Below are 22,333 nucleotides of genomic sequence, written 5' to 3'. Positions count from 1 at the left end.
AGCTGTTTTTCTACAAGCAAAGGAAGCAATTAACATTTCTGTTTTTATCTCTCCATGACAAATACATAACATTAAGCAAGTGTTCTCATGTGGTGCTTCTTAACATATAGTATGCAAGGGCCACAGGCAAGAATGTCTGGAAATAAATAATACAAATAATAAAGCAAATACAAACAATTTATTTACGCTGGTCTTATTTTGACAGTACCTTCCCACCAGAACTCAGAGGTGGAAGATGCCAGAAGATTATTTTGACCTAATATGCACCAGAAGAAAGCTTTTTCTGTTTATTTAAAGTAAAGGTATCAATTCCAAGGCCCATTTCCATATTGCTTTTCCTGTCTACCATCTGCGTCATCGCTTTTTGCTGTGGAAACAACATCACTGCAGCACGAGCGAGACGCGCGGGAGAGGGAGGCTCCGGCACACACTAGAAAATTACATGTTCCTTCCAAACACGTTCCAGTAACTTATTAAAAAACCCAGTGAAAATACAGCGATAGGAGGAAGAGTAGGACTTGACGAACCTTCCAGTTGCCAGCAGAGAGGTTCTGGAGCGATCCCGCGGAGCCCTCCAGCGTAGCCGGGTTGGAGCTTTCTGCCAGCAGCGTCAGGTACGGCTTTACCACTGACGGGTGCCACAGCATTTCCACCCCTTTCGGGGACTTGGAGAATCCAGGGATGGGGCCAACTCCATCCCACTGGGGAACGAACACAGATTGGCAACTACGTGAAACTCTACATTTTCACTCAACGTACGATAGCTTTCCTTCAAGCTATGTACTCCCCCCCCCATTAGCTAAACTGCAGTTGATATATTTGTAATACAAGGAAAACGGCAAACCTGATCCTCCTGTGAAGTTTTTTTTTTCTTCTTCTTTTTTTTCCCCCAGCAGCTTGGCTCTGAATCTTTGCTAGGCGATTCTTTTCCGAGCAAGTCATCCAATTCGTTGATTCCCAGCAGACGTGCCTGAGGGACCTCCAGTTCCAAGCGGTAAGAAAGGTTCCTCAAGGTACACACACAGTTTTCCACTGTCTGAAGCCAAACCACAAAGATGTCATGTAATTAGTTACTTTCTTACGTGGTGATAAAGCAAACCTAGCGAATTAGGTAGAGGTGAAAAGGCATTCACAGCACAAGCACTAAATTCTAGTCCTGGGCCTTGGGCATTGCTTTGTCTGCTCTTCCGGGAAAATTGCAATCTCTCTCCTGATACACTCAGATATGAAATTATTTATAACAGTAATCTCTACTATAGTGGCTTATTTTTTAGTATTCTGAAAATGAAAAAGACAAGAGCTTATTATTATTTTATTGGAGAATGAATACTTCAACGCTGATGAAAACGAAATGCACAGAGTATGTTGCGCTGCATTATGCAGCAGAATTTGTGTGTCAGTAAGCTGGGGCTGGGAGAGAAGTCCAGTTGAGCTAACCCATCGCAGTGCTAAATTACACCGTACAAACCCCAAAGCATCCTACCAGACACGTAGTTTAGCACCAAAAATCCCTTAGGAGAGAGGCGCACACACCTTGCTGTCGTAATCGGAGGTGTTGACGCACGTGTGGATCACGTACAGCAGAGAGTCAACCAGCCCGTCGCAAGACCTCATCTGCTTCCGAGCCTCTTCCCCCGCCGAGCTCAGGTTCCTACGGGGTGAAGCGACGAAGGAGCACCGTGTTGGCAGACAGACATACAAGCGCTCTAGAAGTCTTTTATGCAGCTGATTGAGAAGTTAAAAGCAAACGTACCCTTTTGTGCAGCAACCCACCCCCAATTTTTATAAAAGATAAATGATTCAAACTGCAATTTCAAGACAACGCTGCCTCCCTGCCAAAACCGGCCACCAGCAGAACCCCTTTCCCACGGCCTTCTCCGTCCCAAGCCCCGGGCTGTACAAGCCCAGATCTCTGGTCCGTAGGCGCTGCGGCTGTCGGCTGAGCTGGTCGCTGCCAGCAACACCCTCCAGTGCCCCTTTTCCAATGGGGCCCCACCAGCGACCCGTTCTGTGCCGCGGCCTCGTTAGCAAAGGATGTAGATGCAGAAAGCGTTTGCCTTCGAGGCCCGCGCACTGCCAACCGGACACGCACCAGACACAGTGCTGCTGCTACGGCCGCGCCACCGCCGGCCCGGGGACGTGCTTCTCCTCCAGCATCCCCTTCCCCTCGCCGTGCTCGCACAGCCCCCCCACCAAAGCAGCGCGAAGCTCCTCATCTTAAACACCACCCGTGGACAACAACAAAGGAGTGGTTTATGAAAATATCCTGAAGTTCAGAAGGGTTACCAGCGTATAAAAAGCAATTCCAGTTCTGTTTAAACACAATGGCCTTACTCTGCTGTTTAACGGAACACAATTTGAAATCTAATAAATTACAATTACAAACAAACCTACAAATGAATAGAAATAGCTCATATACTACCCCGGCCCTTGAATTCTCTTTTCAGATATTTTAGTTTTGCCTTTTATTATTCCGAATACGTTTTCCACTTCTTACTGCTGTTTCAGAAATCCACAAATCAAATAGTCAAACACTTCTTCGCTGATCTATATGCATATACAAACATAATTAAATGTATACAACAATAAAGAATCACCAAATGCACATTTTTTCCCCTAAATAATATTCATAAGCCCTATACACAACACAAAAATTGCAGTATTTAATAGGGGAAAAGTGCAATGATCGTAATTTATAAAAAAAGCCACCAAATTTAACCACTCGCCATTATAGTTAGCATCTTGCGACTGATTTTGTACTTTTCGTATTTTCCTAATATGGGAAAAAAACCCAAACGCAAAAGCTGCCTAAATGATAGAACTACATGTACTTTATAGAATGCAGCAACTCTTTTGCTTCAGAATCACAGTACACAAAGGACCCGCTGGATAACAGGATTACTCTGTCAGAGGGAGTCTTCTAGAACTGCAGGTTACCTCAGGCATCCTGTGGTATTGCGCAGAACCAGGGAGGTCTGGAATTTAATTTTATGATCATCATCAAAGGAAGAGCTGTTCCATCCGGAATGTGGCACTATCACAGTGTTCGTTAGTGTCGACAGAGCATCTCTAATGATTGTCATCTTCACCGCATCGCACGAAGACAAGTTCCAGAGAACCCCTTAAGAAAAGATTTCCATTGCAGGACAGTCAGAAAAGACTTGTCAAACAAGTATAAAGCAACACTAACAACTTAAGAGACATCACTTAAAACAGGAGAAAGATAATTTACCTATACAAAACAAAAAGAAATATAATTATTCTGCATCGTAACTTTAATATTATTCCAACATAATGGGTTGATAAGTAGTCAGCAAAGCTGCCATTAAAAGAGTCACTTTACAGACTGAAATCAATATTTCTCAACTCCAGATGACAAGGTGTTCAGCAGCCGTCACTCCAGCTGTCTGGCTGCCCTGCAGCTCTTTGATGGACGAGCCGGAACACGAGATGATAATCGGAGTAACCCTACCAGAGCAGCAGCTAGGCTTCCCACACCACTGGGAAGGAAAACACGCACATCCGTCAGTAAACGCTCTTCTCAAGGGGAAATCCTGAGCAGAACACACGCTGACTGACGGGGGATGGTCCCTCCTTTCTCTCCTGAGGTGCTGCCGTGGTGGTACCCGAGAAGCCGCCGCTGCACTGCAGGAGCCCCTGAGAACATTTCCCTCAAGGCCACAAACTCATCTCAACTGCACAACACCTTTCCGTCTTTCTGAATCGTATGTGCCTCGAGCTCACTGTATCTCTCTAATGCCAGTATCTTAGGTATCTAAAGATCAGTCCCACACTGACTACCTGCAATGGGAAGAACAATCTCTTTCTGTAGCACCCAGGCAACGTGCCAAGCTGCTACAAACCTGCCACAGCAGACACTTCTGCTCCAACTGGATTTGACAGATTAATTCAGCACAAAACTTCACATAAAACAAAAAATGGAAGTAGTTTAGTCATTTACTATTCACTAGAGTTTTATTGATGTCTGCCGTCTATAGGCACACCTGTAGGTGTGACCCTGCTCCCCGAGTCTGCCTGGCAGCAGAGGCATCCCGCACCACTAGCTGGTTCCTCTCCCGGAGGACTCCAGCGCAGAAGGAAACGCGTGAATATTTACATGAACAGAAAAAATATCTCCGAAGAAAAGCAGCTGCTGGTAACCTCCTTCCATAACTGTTGATGTGGACGTGACAGGTAGGGGTGACCGCCAGCAGCAAGCTCTGGACTTGCAGAGGTGCTGTGGAGGAGGTCACCACTGGAGCTGTCACGGCGCTGGGGGAGAAACGTGTCGCGTGTTGTGCTGCAGCCAGCGGCACAGCCTCCTGTGGAAGGGCAGCTACAGCTCAAACCCAAGACCCACTGAAACCGTGTGCCCTCTGTGAGCCTTACTGATCCCCAGCCGTACGTTCATCTGCTGCCCCAGTGGGCGGGCTGAGATGAGAAGGCACATTTACCACAAGGGGTAAGGCATTTTTCTGAGCTCTTTGTCCTGTTCAAAAAAAGGCACGAATGTCTGACCGCCAAAGGGTGAGTCTTCAACAACCCTGTAAGAAAGAGGTTTGGGAGAGGGAAGAAACAGATCATTATCCTGATTTGTATGAAGCTTAGAGATTAAAGTTTTAACTCCTTATTAAAAACGAACATGGAAGAGATCTGGCAATATTCCTAAGAGAGAGATTGTTTACATCGGAAACCTCTACAACTTCGCAGGCAGAAGTTAACAGCTAAAAGAAAGGTCATAAGTATACAAGAGCAAAAATGAAGTGAGAAGAACCCAAATCTACGGACACTGCGGCTGAAAGATCACCAGCGTTTTGCAAACGTGAGATCTTGTGGAGTATTTTCTGAAAAAAATGACAAAGAAGGAAGATTGTCAGATGGGTGGTAGCCATTCAAGAGTTTTCAGCAAAGGTCCTGCGCGTGTGATGTGGTATGATTCTAGATCAGGTGGAACCTGAAAAGCCAGTATCCAAAAAGGAGGAATGCAAGATGAACAATGGAGGGGGGAAACGGTTTGGGTTTTCGAATGATAAACATGGGAAAAATGGCCTGGGGTGACATTACTGCTTTCTTGCATTGTATGCCTGGGATATCAGATACTGAAGTGCAGAGCTGAACATACAACAGCTCATGTAAAAATCCTACAGAAACTCTCTTCCTGGAGACTACAGCAAGAAGTGGAGAGTTTTCCGTTCACCTTTTAGTCACGTGAAACTGCTACCGATCTCTCATCCTCAGGCAGAATTCTGTAGTTCCCTCCCCTGCTTCACTGTCTTCTTACAAGACATTCAGACACAGAAGTATGAGATCTGACATAAATTGTGTGCAGAACTGTATATACAAGTAATATGCTAAATATGGCATTCAGACATCTTTTTCACTATGAAACACAGCTTGACGTGCATCTAAACGCTCACCAGGTACTCATCGTACTCTCAATATTTTCCTCACATAGAGTATTTAACTAACTGTAAGGTAGTATAGCTGCGTACACTCAGCAAAACACATTAAACAGCATTTCCACAATAGCCCCATAAAATTGTTACTATAAACCATATGGTTTTCAGTTTGACAAGACCTTCAACGTTTAGTTTCCTCAGAAATAAATTACAGGGGCACGAGACAAGAGTTTACAAAACCAAAAGTTTTTAAAGACAGCAAAAGTTTTTAACACAGCCACACAAAGATAAGAAAGAAAAATCTTTGCATGAAAGATCCTTTTTCTCTTCAGTAAAATAACCTCGGGGGGACAGATACCCAAGGAGGTTCCTGACTGCCCCGATTTCCAGCTGTGACACAGGCAGCCCGGCACTGAATGCGTCGCACAGCGGTTCCTAGAGATTGTGACGCGAGGAGCACAGAGCCAGGGCTCTGCCGCGGCACGTCGCAGACCCTCTGCCCACACAACCTTCCTTTTCCCGGCACCGCACCTCTCCCGTTCACTCAGGGACCTCCTGCGCGACAGATCACCTGCTGAACAACCCGACCTCTTCCTTGTACCCACTGTCTGGTTACTTTTGAAATCACCAGCTATTTCACAGAAACATTACTTCTGTGAAAATCATACATTTCCTTCCAATACTTTGACACAGAACAAAAGAATAAATTAATTTATAAACAGCAAACTACCTCCTTGGTGGTCTGATAACCCTGAGGAACTAAAGATGAAAAATCTACAGCAATGGATACGTCACGTGTTAAAGTGTTCAGAGATTACTGATACTTTAATGCCATCACAGACCCATTTTAGAGCCACGTTAAAAGTATTATTTATGACTTTTGACTCCGGGTCCTGTACAGCAAGACTTCCAGTAACAAAAGAGAATTGATTACAAGCTGGGAAATAAAAAAATGATTTTTAAAAAAAGTACTCTCTAAAGTTGTTGTGTAGGTTTTTTTTCATAAAAGTTTTGAGTGATTCTCAAAAGCTGTTTATGGCTTCACCAAACTTTGTGTTGCACCACATCTACACGCTCAAAATAAGCTGAAGTTTACTTATTCCTCAGGTTTAGTAGTTTGATTACGTAGAGCAAGCTATTTCAAATCCATATCCAATTTCATGCCATAAATCTCTTCTTTAGCGAGCGCGTACAGCCGCAGAAGAGTGCTCCATGGGTAACTAACTGAGAAATGTAAATGCTCCACTGGCCTAAAGCTTTAAGTTTTTGAAACCTTATTTCATGCAATTTGTGATGCAAACTAGAAATGAGATCTCACCTAAGCCTCCTCCCCGCCCCCCAAACATTTGTTGTTAAAGCAAGTTATGCAAGAGAAAAATTCTATTTCGAGTCTCAGACTATTAGTTACCTAACGCAGAGAGGGAAATAGCGCGCTGGACTCTGTGACCAGCTCTGAAAATCTCCGTGTCCGTTACTCACGTGGAGGCAGAGCCCCCAGCCTTACGGCACCAACTGCCTCTAAACACCGCCTGGCCTGCGGCAGAGCCGGGGCCGCGGGCGCTGTCTGCAGCGCGGAGGCAGCAGAAGCCGGGACACCCCGCGCCTGGGCACGGCGGCACCCGTGCCGTTGGCCATGGCCACCCTCGCTCCACCCACAGGGACGTGGCACCCCCTGCCCCGTTCCGGAGCAACGCCACCCCAGGGCCTCGCGGAGAAACCAGACGAGAGCAGCCAGCAGCACCGCTTCTCAGGTGTGGGCACGACGGCACAGAAGAGACCAGCCGCAGGACCCCCCAGGCCGAGCCCTCCAAGAGGCCCGTGACACTTTGGCCATATTGACCTGTCCGTGCGGATCAGCCTGGGAACGTTCCAACGGCAAACCACTGGCGTTCCCTGAGCATCTACGTCAAAACATGCCCAGAAGCTGGACTCTCAAGGAGGTAGCTTGATTAAACGATTAATGATTTATCACCCCTGCGGTCATTATGTGAAGGCAAATGCTCTCACCAGGACATTCTATTTTTTAATTTGGGAGAAGTCTTCGGCTCTTTATTTTACAAAGTAAAACTGTGTATTACCCAGCCCTTTAGTCTCCATGTTAAAAATGAGAATACAATCTCATTATTTGCACAGTACTTATTTTAAGACAATTGGGACCAAATTTAAAGCTTCTTAGAAATAAACCCTGGAGGCAAAGGAAGTCATAATTTGTGAAGTTTCCACTGAAAGATAAGGAAAATGGTGGCAGGAGCCAGTACCATGCCGTGTTAAGGTATAAGAGACTTCTGGGATTACAGTATAATTTTGTATGCCATTTAAGTAACAGTTGCCTTTTTATTCCTCATTGTTGTGGAGGCATATTTAAAAACAAGTATTTAACTGTTACAAAATCATCTGCCAAACAGACAGTTTGAAACCGTAGGCAGAGGATGAATATCCTCCGAATTTATTTTTCAATTTTGCAGCTATTAGCTGCAATTTCCCTCATTTTGTAAGACTGGTGGACATCCCGTTCAACCAGCTCCGTGCAGCAAGAAGTGCCGAGTCCACGCACCCACCCCGGCAGACCCCTGCTGTCCCCAGCACGGCCGGGTGTGAAGGAGAGGAGCTTCTGCTTCCTACGCGTGTTACACTGTACTCTGCGTAAGATGCAACTGGTCGCTCCAGCTGGCCTCGTGTTTCTTGCTTAGTCTGTGAACGTACTATAAAATACAGCAGAAAAATCACAAACCACTATTAGTGCCTGACGTTGCCTAGAGGTGAGGAAAACCTGAGAAGAGAAGGCTAAAGTTGAAAAGTGATCAGCGTTACCAAGCACGGATAATTCTTAATGGAGGAAGGAAATCAGCAGTAACAGCACCAGGGGGGAAAAAAAAAATAAAAGTGAGCGAGCTTTGCAGGAGAGTTCAAAATGCCGTACGAGAAAGCTTCTGCAGTTCCAATGAAAAGCAGGTCTTTTTGTTTTCTTTTTTTGATCAGGGACTGCCTGCCCTATTTTTCCTGAAGCTCTGACCCTCGCCGCTCTCAGAGATGACCGTGCCAAAATACCGACGCCGTGCGCGCTGTTGGAGTTTCCCAGGCGAGCGGTTTCCCTGCCGAGGGCGCTGGGACCACGGGGGCAACGCAACCGCGGGCGGCTGGGGTGAGCTCGGCAAAGAGTGGTCCAATGCGCTCCAATGCACAGCTTTTAAAGACTTCTAAAAAAAATGTATTACTTCATTTTCATATAATGATTATGAAAAGCAATGTAGCACATTTTATTTTCTGAATAATCTACAACCATTAAAAAGATGACTTGCTTCCCTCTTAAAACATTCTTGGGGTTTTGCAATTAAGCTTTCTATGTTTTTTAATGTAACTTTCTATTCAATTTCCACTTCTTTATCTCTCTGCATTTCAATCTTGGCATTTCAGCTACAGTTAATTAAATATAGACCCCCATATTCCTACTGCTTTCTAACTCCTCTAAAACATATTTGTGCCATTAAGCCCTCCCCCAATACGCTAGCTTTTCAAACGTAGCAGAGTTAATCCTTAGGGCATGTTCCCAAATAATTTCTGAGGTTAAAAGATTGCTTTTGACTAAATAATTCCTCACAAATTTTATACAAATGAATTCGTGTGAAAAATATCTATACGGATCGCAAGAAGTTTGTTATTCTAATTTCACTTATGCGGGATAAAGTTTTCATCTACCTAACTGCATATTAAAGTAAACTGGATGAATTTCACTTGCGATGACAGCAGACAGACCTGCTGTTTTTCAACCGCAATCGACACTGGTAACAATGAAAGGAGAATTCATTGAGCGAGGAAGAAAGACCACCCTCAGCAAAAAGAGAAGCATTGTACTTCATCCAGAAACGTTACACTGGAAAATCCACTTTATATGAAAAATTATGAGTAAACTACTGCAGTAATGAATAGTGCTAATTTTAAACTAGACATCAGATGTTTAGTGTTTCTAGTGGTGTAGATTGATACTAGTTTAACTGTATCTACATTATTTTAATCTGGGAACACAAAGTAAACTGGGTGGGTTTGCTAGTTTTAGTTCTGACATAGGTGGAGTTTTTTAATTATTGAACTATTAATTTAATTATTGAATTATTGAATCATTGGATCTTTCCCACTTCTTTATATTGCTATTTATAGAAGCATTTAAAAATCCCTAAGCTCCCCAAAAGTCTGCAGTGGATTCTTCTTAAGCACCCAGCATCAGTCGCACTCTAAAAGAAGTCAATGCCACTGACCTAGCCAGAAGACAATTAGGCCAAAACTTTCCATTTTGGTGTAGCTGGTTAAAAAAAAAATTAAAATATGTGTGTTAAAAAGTAAGAGTCACTTTTTCTGAAGTAGTAATCTTTATTTATAATTCAAATTAAATACCATATTTATTTGAAAAAACTTTATACTTACAGATGACGTGCTATATCTTTTTTGAAAGACAACAGAGTAGAGTTTTGGGTTTTTTTAGTAGCAACTAAATACCTTCTTATTTAAGCATTTGACTTTGGCTTAGTCTGTGGAACCATCCCTAACATCTTAAAAGCACAAGTATTTTAGATACATAAACATGAATTCTGTAGAGCAGACAAGACAGCTAATGTGTAATTCTAGCTTTCAGTATTCCATTTACATAACTTCTTAAGGAAAAACTGTATGTTTCTAGAGAGAACATGAAAGCTGCAGGTAATCTTAATGCTTGCTTATGTGGAAAATACTTAAGGAAAACAGCCTGCATATGAACTTAAAGGCTTTGGATACCTTCTGTACAGAGTCCTCTCTCTGCTTAACAGCTTTTCTAAAGAGAACTTGGACAGGCTCCCGGGATGACACCTCCCTCCCCTCTGACTCCAGCCCTGTTGGGGGGCTTTGTTTAGCAGGTAAGTAGTTAAGCTTTGGAGTTTAACAAAATCAAACAAGGAAGCTATTAAAACTTGAAAGAGGAACTATTTAAAGAAAGTGAAAACTACTTTTTTCTGTCCTCTCATATTTTTCAATCCCCTAAAACCTTCATAGACAAATCACTCCCCTATTAAGAGAAGGAGATAGCAGCTGTACGCAGTGCCAAACAATTCCACCTTGTTTTGATGGAAATAAAGTTCCTGCATGTGTTAGAAGTGCAAATCATTTATTATTTCTGCACCTTCTGTCTGCACCAAGTGCCGAGCAGGTTCATGGGTTATAAGCTAAATCTGCTGCCTCACACTCGTGATGCTGGGAGCGCGCACAGTCGCTTGCCGTCACTCTGCTAACAGTCTGCACATGGAGATGCTCCTATAATTTCCATACTTGCAATTTTCTAACTGTACTTCAACATACATTTACGTAGTCCGGGTACATCTTATAAATTCTGCAAGATCTTACTTAAAACTATTGTAATCAGATGATAAAGAAAGCCTGGAATAAAACAAGGGTTAGGAGTCAATAAATATCTGCCTGACACCTGGCTGCGTACATAGGAGAACCACACCAGGGGAAAATTTACCCTAAGTGGAGCTCGAGATTCACTTCTCCCAGCGAATCTATACCTTTATGCTAATACTTTAACTGTCAGTAATCAAAATAAGCGATGTCGTATTCACAAAAAAATACCAAATCACAAATAAAAATCCGGTCAATATACTCAATTCCAGTCACTTACCTGTTATTCCAGCCTCATCCACTTCAGAAAAATAATCTGTATTATAGTTCCCTGCCTGTTTCTATTCGCAACTTACCCGTTACAAGCTCTTTGATTTCAGCATCAACGGATTTTCTCAACAATCGTAGAAGGGCAGGTATCCCACCAACGTTCTTCATTGCTATTTTGTTCTCATCAGTAGACTTGCCGTAAACCAGGTTTCTCAGTGCGCCGCACGCATTCTTCTGAACTTCCAGGACTCTGTGATCCAGGAGATCAACCAGGTGCTTGATTCCTCCCAGCCTACACACCTAGAACATGGAACGTCGGGAACATCAGCACCCAGCGATTCCACCCATTTCACTCTACAGATCTAAAAGGCCTTATCGTTATAAAACCAGTACATTCCGTGCTACTTCAAGAAGAAATATTGTTGGTAAATCTTAGTAACTCGACTTTTTCACTGTACTGAAAATTCCCGCGAAGCACTCGCATCCTTGCTGGAAAGGCTGGTGGACACTTCAGCCATTGGCTGTGTTCAGAGAAGAATTGTTACTGCTGAAGCTTTGCTTCCTAGTAATGCGGTTTTAAAAGTAATTTCCTATACCTCGGAATACCTTTGTAGAGAATATGAGAATCAAGAAGTTGCAAATATTTAAATGCAAACTGTTACACCTAACTACACACACACAAATCAGTTCAAACTAGCATATATCCAGTCCTATCAGCATATCTGAAGTTCTTTTTAAAAGGAAGGTCTACTCTGCAGAAATTTCATAAAACAAAAAGAAATTTTTGTATTGTTTGCTTTAAAGCAGGTTAATTGCATTTCGTTGTCATTTTGTATTTTTTAAAAAATGTTAACGTTGTGTTTTGAGATCTCCGTTCCATGTAGTACTTTTCCTTGTTCAAAATAACTTACAGAAATGATAAATGATTCAAGTATTTTAGGATTCTGTAATATTTACAAAATAAACCTTCTCTCTATTACATTCTTGAAAATTGGACGGGGTAGCAAAACAGTTAATACCTTTACGCACACCTTAAAAGAGCCAAATTGAAGAGGCTTGGAAAAAACCAAATTGCAATGCAAGGTCTTTGACCAACACTGTATGTGATTTTTACCTGTCACCTCTTAAGTAGAAGAAAAGAAATAAAATGAAAGACTGGTGACTTGGAAATTTTTTAGGCCTCTCTTTAAAATGTATATTTTTCAAAAGGAAACCTATATTTACACACCTAGATATATCTACCATGTAAGTTACACGTCATGGGGACAGAGTTCAGCGATGATCAATTAGACACAGCGCTGCTACGCCAAAAGCCAGCAGGAGTCTGTATCTAATGGCATTCAGTCGACTTCAAGCTTAAAGTTATTCACCTGGCAAGATTTCTGTAGCTAGGGAATGAATATTACCTTACAGATTATTTATTTGACACCAAATACATTGAAAGCATACACTGCAGGATGCTATCAAAAAAAATAAATGTAAAGAGTTGGTTTTTTTTCAAGGCAAATCATTCTTATTTCTGTTACTAAATAATGATGCAACAAGTAACTATTCAGACTTTTCAGTTAAATCTCCCTCTTGTACGTCAATACAGCACATGAAACACTCCATCTACACTACCCATCCATAACAGACATACAAGTTACCAACAACAAAATAGCTTTATCATTTTTTCAATCTGTACTCAACACTTGGTGAGGTAGAGTTTTTGTGTATACAATTCAAAATAAAACTGGACTAGAAATCCATTCTTAAGATTTGTATTTTACAGAGTCATTAACTATTTTAAGATGTAGCAGCTGCTGCCAGTTTGAACTGACATTTCAATTTCTAAATTGAAAAAAATCAGAACTCTTGCAAAATCAGAATTCTTGTAGAATGATACATTCATGAACTAATATATCAGTATCGTATGTATTTACATACAGATATTCATTACATGGAAGTGTAATTTATTCATTCTGTGTAGTTTCATAGCTAATTTAAATGGTAAAGACTGCCACACTCCCGGGTAGTTTCTTACGCTTACCTTCAGGTTTTAGCAATGCAAGTATTCGAGTTCATTTTGCTAGGCTTTTACTATCCTTAATACTCTAGCAAATTAATCTGGTCTTTACCAGAGCAATAAAATAATAAATGTAAATAATGAATAAAAACACAAAAGCAGTCCTCAAAAAGTTTTCACCAAATTTGTCACTAAAATAATTACGATCCTTTCCCATTCCAGCTAGGTCCTCGTGCTGGCCTCTGCTCCGAAGGGCACACGGACTGCAGCTTCCCCGCTGCCACGATCCCGTCGCGTTTCCCAAACCCAGGGGACAGCTGCTTCCTAAGAGGCACTGGCATAAGGCTTGCTGTCCCAAAAGCCCAGCAATATTCTCCTCTCCTAGACGCCAGACATTCTTTCTGTCATAGTATTCTAAGGATTTATAACAGCCGATTATTCCCATTCAAAAGAAATAACTGTGCCAGTACATAAATCTTCCCTGTTTGAAAAGGAGAAATTTTCTGTTCCAGAATTCCACGCACTAAGTGGAAGGCGGTCTGCGTTTACAGTTGTCTCGCTGGCTACCGCGACTCATCTTGTCTTCTAAATCAAAAGACAACCTTTGTCTTTGGATGAGGTTTTATGAGCTTGATTATATGGTATAATATGTCTATAATTCTTTATTACCTGAACCGATTTTAAAACATATTAAATATTTCTAATGCTAAACAGTTCTAATTCTAATTCTACCTGTATTCTAACGATAAACAGTTGAGACACCACTTCATACATGACATAAGTGTTAAAGCCACATTCAACTTCTGCTTAAACTTTGGCACGTTTCTTTTAGTTTGTGTCCTTTTGAAAAAAATTAAGGCAGACATTCCATAATTTCTAAAACAAATTCTGTAACAATGAAAATTGAAGCGGTGAAGAAACGTAAAATCTCCTGGTAGATGAACATTTGCAGACAAATAATATCCCAACAATTCCTAAATAAGCTGTCAGGTCCCTTATAAAATAGCAAGACTACCTATAAATCTGTGATTACTTGCCTTCCAGCAGCAGTAAATTGTGTTGAGCTATCTTCTCATAAAAGTTGCACCAACATTTTATGAATATAAATAACATTCATACTGAAAATAACAGAAAACATACACATATGATATGAACGAAAAAGCAAATTCCTTCAGATCAACAGCTCATTGCTGCTCTGCAAAAAGGGCAGCTCTTCAAATGCAAACAGTTTCTAGAAATTTCAACAATAATCCGAATTTTCACTCAGACACATCCTTCCTGCACATCATATCGACATAAATACTACCCTCTATATATTTCTAGGGTTGGATTTCTTTCCTTTGCTTGGCAGTTCACTCGTTCCCTACGATGCCTTAAAATATCTTGATCAAAACCAGTGGAAAGCCTTCCAGAATTCCTGTTTTCCTTAGTCTCCGGTCATCAGCAGGTTGCACAGAAACAGGCTCCGATAAACATACTTTACAGTTCTGCTACATTACACAATGTGAATCTAAAATACTTTCACATAATTTCCACGCAGACTCTTACGACACAAAAATCTGTGTGTGTGTGTAATTACACACACCTAGGTACCTCAGTATTATCATGCATCTGGTACAAACATAAACCCCAAAGGGTCCAAAGTACTGTGTTATGATGACAAAACCCCGAGGAGGTGAGAGCTCTAGTTTTTCTTTCACCGTTTCCCCAGGAAGAGAAGGGCGCTGGGCACAGTACCTCGGTTTTCACTTTGTTGTCTCCGAAGCAGAGGTGCTGCAGGTAGGCGGCCGCGTTCGCCTGCACCGAGGGGAACTGGTGCTGCAGCATGTGAATGACTTCAGGCAGCTCTGGATCTCGCCAAGCAAACTCCCTTCAGGAGACGAACACGTTCAAGAGAGGGCATTAGTTACAAACAGGTGTTTATTTCTAAGCAGAATTACTAGAGCCTCTTAAGAGTTTTCAACAATTCTGGTTTTGTTCTGGAACATCAGGGCTGGGAGGAAAACCAGCTATGTTAGAATAACTACGAGCCACATCACCTTTTAGCCTTCCAATTGGAAAAGGATGCTTTATATCCTGTGTGCTCCAGCTAGCTTTGTTGTTGGTCACACAAATATATATATATACTAAAGTTACACCAATCCAAACACTCAAAACCACATAAATCTCCCAAAACTTAAATATGTAATGCAACAAATAGCCACTTAACAATGCCGCTCGGGGACGTCATACTTTTTTTCCTCAGTGCTCAATGTCCTTTCTAGTCGGAAGTCAATTATACTTCAACAGATTTGCACAGCCTGAAATTTCAGCATCATGAGCAGATGTAGGAAGTTTGCATAATTTGAGCTATTCAGCAATTATAAACTTATGATCATTAAAATCATATCTCTTTCATTAAACAAAACTATTTTCTGCAGACAAATCCTGGAAAAGTCATTAAACATATCCATGCCAAATTCACAGATTTAGAAATATACCCATTAATATTTGCCGGGCTGTTTTCCTTCTGTAAAGGAAGATTGAGGGGGAAAAAAAATAGTAGTATCTAAGTTTTCCTATGCTCAAAACCCCAAGTAAATTAAAAAAAAAAAAAAAAAAAAAAAAAAGGATGTTCCAAGACTAGCATTCTGGGAGCTATTCAAAGGCTAACGCTAGCCCGGCCAGTCGGGTCTCCCCCGGTTCCTACAGTCACCAACAAGGGAAAGTTCAGCTACGTGCCTGCTTCGAACTGCTCAACAACTTAGAGGTTTATTTCTCCATACTAATGGCAGGAAGAACGTAGGGAAAACTGCCTTTCTAATAAAACCGGCAGCTTTCCGAGTGCTCCCTCGCTGTTTCCGTAGAGCAATGTGCTCTGGTAACACACTAACCCAACCCCGGCGACGGCGCCATCTGCAAAGCGCAAAGTGGAACAGATTAAAACGTAAGGTAAAACTATTCCACTGCAAAATTGCAAGATAAGAAGGTGCATCAGCAATGAAAACTGAGACAGAATTTCTTTAAAGTTCCTTGTTATGAATGAGAAGCATCCCTATTATAAGTAACTTTTCTTGTAAACCCCACCAGATTAGGCCAGCGGTAGCATGCAGCTGGCAAGCGTTACTCAGAGGTAAGATTATCCTGCTAACATCATTTAGATGTCTGTACCCCTCAGTTAAATGAAATTAACCCAGTCTCTCCATATCTATTTAAAAAAAGAGATACATTACTTTCCACTACTGAGCAGATCTACTGAAGACAGTGCTTTTATTTTCGAGACCGAAGGGCAGGGCCAAACTAGAGAACACCTGAATCGTGCTATGAGCCGTCGGAACGCAGGATGCCCCAAGGCTTTCGGTGTCAGACTCTGGTCTGCCACAGCTATCGGCTCCCCTCTTTCACAGTGTACTCGGCGCCGCGATGTTCCCGTATGAGCCCCCGGAGCCTGTCCCCAGCCGCGCGAGGTGCTCTGCCCCGGGGGTCTCTAACCCGGCCACGTGCTGTCAGCACAGGGAGCCTCCAGACACTGCCCCGATGGACCAGTGCTCTGGGGGGGCTGGAGTTTCCGGCAGCACATACCACACTGAAGACAGGCAGTACCAGAAATCCCTCCAAGCTTTGCTTGGACTGGATTTTGATATTCCATTTGAAGACACAAGGTGTTAATGAATGGTGTCTCCACTAAATTGTAGTGATAACATTACACTTGTCACATGCCCACACTGTGTCCATACACTTATAGCATCAAACTAGTAACTGTTTTAAAAACACGAATGTGTATTCGCTTTCAAAATGGTACATTTATACATCATTTTTAAACTTAGGTTGTTCGGAAACTTAAGCCGGCTGCTCACAAAAAATTCATTCAAATAAATTAGGTATGAACTTTCTAATGTTCAATCCCGATTCACGTTCCCATAAAGAGAAAATTTATTACAGTATTAACAGGTTGATCTGTAGAGTTACTCAAAAATATTTGGAATAATCCAGTCAATTCTCATTAAATTTGTAACTATTTCCTGTAACAATTTCTACACGGAAGAAAAATGCAATAATAACTAAATGCATAAAAATTGCTCTTTCTTACTGTAACAAGTAGACTGCATTTATTACTTTGGCTATAAAGGTATAGATCTTAACACCTAAATCAGTCACGATTGTTTAAACAATGTAAAACCGGAAACTGGAATACGCGCAAAGTGCCACATATATTCGAGGAATGTATTAAAACTCTTATTGCGGCAAGTACGTATCACTCTCTAGCGCACAAGAGGACTTGCCTGGGGTCCTTCTGGATGCTGTCTATGGACGGAGACCGCGTGGTGCCCTCGTCGGCGGGCGCCGCGTGCTGCAGCCTGCTGTAGCTGGACTCTGCCAGTCGATACTGCATTGACCTGTAGGGTTCCGCATAGGTAGCTGTTGTGTTCAGGGCATAATTATTTCTTTGGTATGTGAGTGTGCTACGCTGACTGGATGATCTTTGCAGATTTCCGACTCCTAGTATAAAATCAGTATTAAAACAAACTAGGTAACAAATGCCTATTGAAGAGAAGAGGCAATACGTAGTTAAAATTGTAAGCAAAAAAAAAAAAAAAAAAAATCAGTCTTAAAAACGTGTACAGCACTCAATATTGAAAGCTCTCGCCAGATTTAAGGGAGCGGTCACTCAGTGTCCCAGGGAAGATCGAGAGGTTCGCTACAGAACTAAAGGTTTGGTGTAATGAGGCTTTTGCCTCAGCTTGCCTCAAAAAGCATTTACAGTAAGAAACGCATCTTGTGCCAGTAAGCAGAAATCAGGATGCAAAATGTTTTTAAGATTTATAATAAAATTCAATTACTAACATTAACATCAATTTCCCAATTGTACTAAACAGAAAAAGGAAAAATAAGTAAACAAAGGTAATGTAGTTTAGATGATATTTTCCTTTTCCCAAGTACACGTGCATTTTCTCGTACAAAAAACTAACAAAAGGATGATTTCTAAGATGAAGCTGACCGTTTCAAAGCCGGGAACATGTATCTTTCTGAATTAGCAGAGCTGTTGTGGTAGCTTTTGCTCTTCCAAGGTAAGTGATATTAGGTAGACAAGTGAATAGAGAATCCCAATTTCTAGCTATATTTCCTCAACTGCACATCCTGACAAACTTGCTTACTCTAGGTTGCAGAGGACGGGAGAACTGCAGAAACAGCTGCCTCCTTCAACATTCCATACTCTTAGTATTTCAGTTACATAAAAAAACATCAAAAAGCAATTTTCAAATGTGTGAAAACATGGCATAAGAATCAGACACTTCTCTATAAATATTTCTAGAGAATTACTTGGTTAAATCACTCTAATATTTTGAGAGTTTTTGAAAATTACTCCACTATAAAAATGATTTCTCTTTACAGAAAATCAGTTCTAATGCTAATCTAATGCCTTTGCACTTCATAATATACAAGTAGCAATTCTATGAAATACTATAGAAATATTTCAGTTTCAATATACGATCTTCACATACAGTATTTTAACATTATCCTTTGCTGAGAAGTTGCGTAAACCCAGTATTTTTACTGTGAAAGATGGGGGGGCAATTTAAGTGGGCAAGCTATCATTTTACCGTATTGAGGAATAATAAAAAAAAAAAGAACAAACTCAATTCATGAGAGAATGATGCACAGAGAACGCAAGAGGAAGCAATAAATTTTTTGTGCTACGAAATACACGTTGCTTGGGTGTACCCGAGTGTGTGATATCAAACAGAAAACATTCTGACCTAAGCTGACACCCATGAATAGCCCCAAGTACTTCCTGCAAACATCACAAAAGCTTTTTAACTCCTGCTGGTTATTTTAAGTCCTTCAAACCTAATTTCTAGCTCCATTAATTTATAACATCTAGTTTTTCCTTTTAAGCTGGCATACATATCTCACGTATGTTCTCCTCTATGCCCCCGGTCCCAGCAAAACTCCACAAGGCAAATGCAGCGTGACTGGGACACAGCCCATGGGAGCGTTTGGAAGCCCTTCACCCACCTGACCCCGTTCGATACAGCGCTGTCTGGGATCCCTGGTGGAGCTCGAGGGTTCCGTGATTCGGACTACGGTAGACTGGACTGTAGTAAGTTCTGCCTTCGTAGATAGGGGTGATGTGCAAGTCCGGAGACACGGCTGATCGCAATTCTGGTCCTAGCTGACTGTGCTGACTCGCGTAGGAACTCCTCAGCCCTAAAAACAAGAAGGAGGAAAGATGTACACAGCCCACAGCAATTAAAAAGAATAAAGCTCTCATGCATAAATCTTACTTCTTTTAGCCAAGAAAAAGTGTTAGGCATATCTACAGTTACAAAGATTTATTCATTAAAGTTCTTTCCATTATTAAATGATCCATACTGAAAGACTGATTGACAAAGCAGCATTTCTTCGAAGAAAAGTTTTGTCCATACACTGACAACATTAAGCTTTCCAACTCAATTTTTTCAGCATCCTTCATAGTTGCAAGTCTAAAACATAGAGAGTAAAAGCTAAGTCAGCGTGCGCAGTTCACAGATGCAGCAATGACAAGGCAAGTTATGAACCTGACAGAAATCCAGTTGTGAAACAGGCACAGCCTAAAGCGGGGTCATAATCTTGAAAATGGAACAATATGTAGCAGTGAGAGCAAAAGTCTTCCTGGTAGTGGCAGCAGAGATTTAAGCATGTGGAGAAAAGGTTTAAGTAGCCCATGATGTGTGTATGTACATACATACATATATATATATTGCTATGCTGCAGCTGTATGAGTATCTCCTTTTTCACCTTGCCTTTCAGCTCTCCCTCAAGTTCCGTTTAATTTCTCTCTGTTTCATTTAGAATCATAGAATCACAGTATCGTCTAGGTTGGAAAAGACCTTTAAGATCATTGAGTCCAGCCATCATTCAGGTTGCCTAGAACTTCTTTCCATGCATCCCAGCGTGTTACTGTATTGCCGTTACCAGCATCGAGGTATCTTGCCCTTTACTATTTTGCTAACTGAATTAGCAACCAATCTCCTATTAAGTTCACTGTTGCCATCCTGATTAGGAGGTTGGTGGTACAGTCTTAATCCTGCATTTCTTCTTTTTCAGCCCTTGAACGCTTTTTGCCATGCTGGACCACCCCTCCCATCGATTATCTAATGCACGCTTTGGAGGCACTTTGCTTCCTGGTATTGGCGTTGTACTGCTCCTTCAGCCCTGAGATTCGCCCTGCCATGGGGTCATCATCCACTCCACGTTCACTGGGGCAGAAAACCAGCATAATTTTTGGTTTTAAATGATATTTTAAAAACCGCTTTATAAAATTAATACTGTTTTGTCCACTTCGGCGTTACCATTGTAGACACTATAGCTTTAGCAGTGATGTGTAACCAAGCGTATCCTGCCTTTGAGCATTTCCCCCCACAAAATCACAGACCTGCTCTACCACGCTGTTTGCTAGGGAAGCTAAATTATACTAGAAAAAGTAGGAGTTTTTTATAATACTGAGAGATGCTTACTGATAGTTGGTAACATAGAGCGCAGGAAAGTCAGACCATTTCCAATTTCCTGGAACGATTATAGCGGACGTGGCTATAAAGTCAGATTCTCTCTGAGCTTGACTACCTCAGTTGCTAATTACTTCCTTAACACTAAAAGCATTAAATTTAAAGCACCTGTTTCTGAATTACTGGTTTGCTACCCCAGTAACTCCCTTTTTCTAAAGATGTATCAGTTCACCTGTTTAGACAAGGTGATATTCTCAGGCAGTGGTATTTTTACAGCGCCTTAATAATACTGTAAGGGTACACTATCACTGTTACATCCCAAATTACGCAGCCCACTGGACTGCATTCATTGCAACTACTGAATCACCTTTTGTGTCAAACTGATTTTCCACCCCCCCGCATTGTCAAACTGGTAGAGTACTGCATCTTGCAAACAGAGATGAGGAAGAAGACACCTTACAGTTTTCATGGGGAATATTGTGGGATTTCCTGCAGCATAATAGTTTAAAAGACAAAACCGACATTGCAGTCTGTTCAGAAGAGCGTACGGTCTAACTGCAAAACCATCTTGTCTGTGGTCATTTAGATGAAGGTCAGAATAAAACCAGTAATGCACACGGAACTTCAAATGTACAAGTAACTGCATCTTAATAAGAACTGCCTCTCAGACGAGTAAATTCTACCTTTTAGGGCTTTATTTCAAGCTAGTATTACAATGGCTACCCTACATTTAAGCTGAAATACCTTGAGATAGCCTAGAAATTTTAGGGAAAAAAAGACAGAAATTCAGTGGTACGAAGTTACATATTTTAAGAAAGAACTAGACTCGTTCCAGCCTAGTATCTTCTACTTTGTGTATGACCTGGACATACGTTTAAATGTAAGACTCAGAATTTCACTTAGCTACTTAAAACGTATGATTTAATTTAATGCATGGCTAGCAATCTAGTAATTAAAGAGAAAGACAGCATTCACTGTGAACTTACGGTATGACGGATACACAGCGTTTGACATCAGTATTTACAGCTGATTTGATACATCCACCGCAATTATGTCCTAGTGCTACAACCAAGTGTTTCATCCATAAAACGACTACGGCATTACTGCTTTTTTACAGTTGTAGGTTTGTACCAAGTTTTAAGCTGCGTCTTTACCTTTTTACTAACCTGTAAGGCTATCTGGCCGTGGAGGGACCATTCTCTCATAGATATCATACTGCTGTCCGTATTGTTCAATGTCGTGAATTGTTCTTTGCAGCGTTGTTCCCAAATGCTGTGGAACCGCAGTCATGCCAGAATGCTTCGGGGAAGAAGATCCCAGCTGAGTCTGGGATGGAGAAGCGACTCTGGTCTGTACATCAGCAAGGGCGAGAGGAGAGCCAACTCTGACGGATGTTTGGTACTGGGGAGTCCCGCCACTGGGATTTGCTGTCTGCCTGGAGGTAACGGAGCCGATGCGCCGCACCGCCGTCGGGGAGGCAGGTCTCTGGGCAGCATACGGGGACGCTGCCCGCTGGACTGGCAGGGTGGTGGATGAATAGGCGTGAGAAGGAAGGGATCTTTGCTCAGTAACCGATGGAGAACCATACCCGCTGCCCAGAGACGCTCGCAGAGACCCCCTTGAGGGGGAAACACCGGTGCCGACCACGTACGAGGGGGACTGTGCTCTGGATGGGACTGAACTGACGCGCCTCATGACTCGATTGGTAGAAACAGGCTGTTTAAAACCAAAAATATTTATTAGTTTTACCATTCAGGGCATGTAGTAGATACTTTTCTCCCCTAAGACAGAGAAGTCAACAAGAAAAGCACATAATTTAACAATAT

The 22,333-nt window shown here is 41.8% G+C and overlaps 1 protein-coding gene across 5 annotated transcripts in view; it reads right to left on the bottom strand.

Annotated features, from left to right (window-relative positions):
- PKP4 (plakophilin 4) overlaps positions 1-22,333 on the bottom strand; it is an 85,025-nt gene that overhangs the window by 8,285 nt on the left and 54,407 nt on the right. For 4 of the 5 annotated variants that reach the window (XM_074593638.1, XM_074593634.1, XM_074593636.1 and 1 more), the window contains exons 7-15: positions 21,674-22,223; positions 19,039-19,230; positions 17,300-17,520; positions 14,779-14,907; positions 11,123-11,336; positions 2,938-3,121; positions 1,534-1,651; positions 845-1,036; positions 528-701 (exon numbers count right to left, since the gene is read on the bottom strand). In XM_074593638.1, the coding sequence (XP_074449739.1) occupies positions 528-701; positions 845-1,036; positions 1,534-1,651; positions 2,938-3,121; positions 11,123-11,336; positions 14,779-14,907; positions 17,300-17,520; positions 19,039-19,230; positions 21,674-22,223 (1,974 nt within the window). Of the gene's footprint in view, positions 1-527; positions 702-844; positions 1,037-1,533; positions 1,652-2,937; positions 3,122-11,122; positions 11,337-14,778; positions 14,912-17,299; positions 17,521-19,038; positions 19,231-21,673; positions 22,224-22,333 lie in introns of all 5 variants that reach the window. The other variant, XM_074593637.1, reaches the window with a different exon arrangement.

Source organism: Larus michahellis, chromosome 7 (genome assembly GCF_964199755.1).
Source record: "Larus michahellis chromosome 7, bLarMic1.1, whole genome shotgun sequence".
In the NCBI taxonomy this organism is placed as follows: Eukaryota; Metazoa; Chordata; class Aves; order Charadriiformes; family Laridae; genus Larus; species Larus michahellis.
This window is presented reverse-complemented; position numbering and strand designations above follow the sequence as displayed.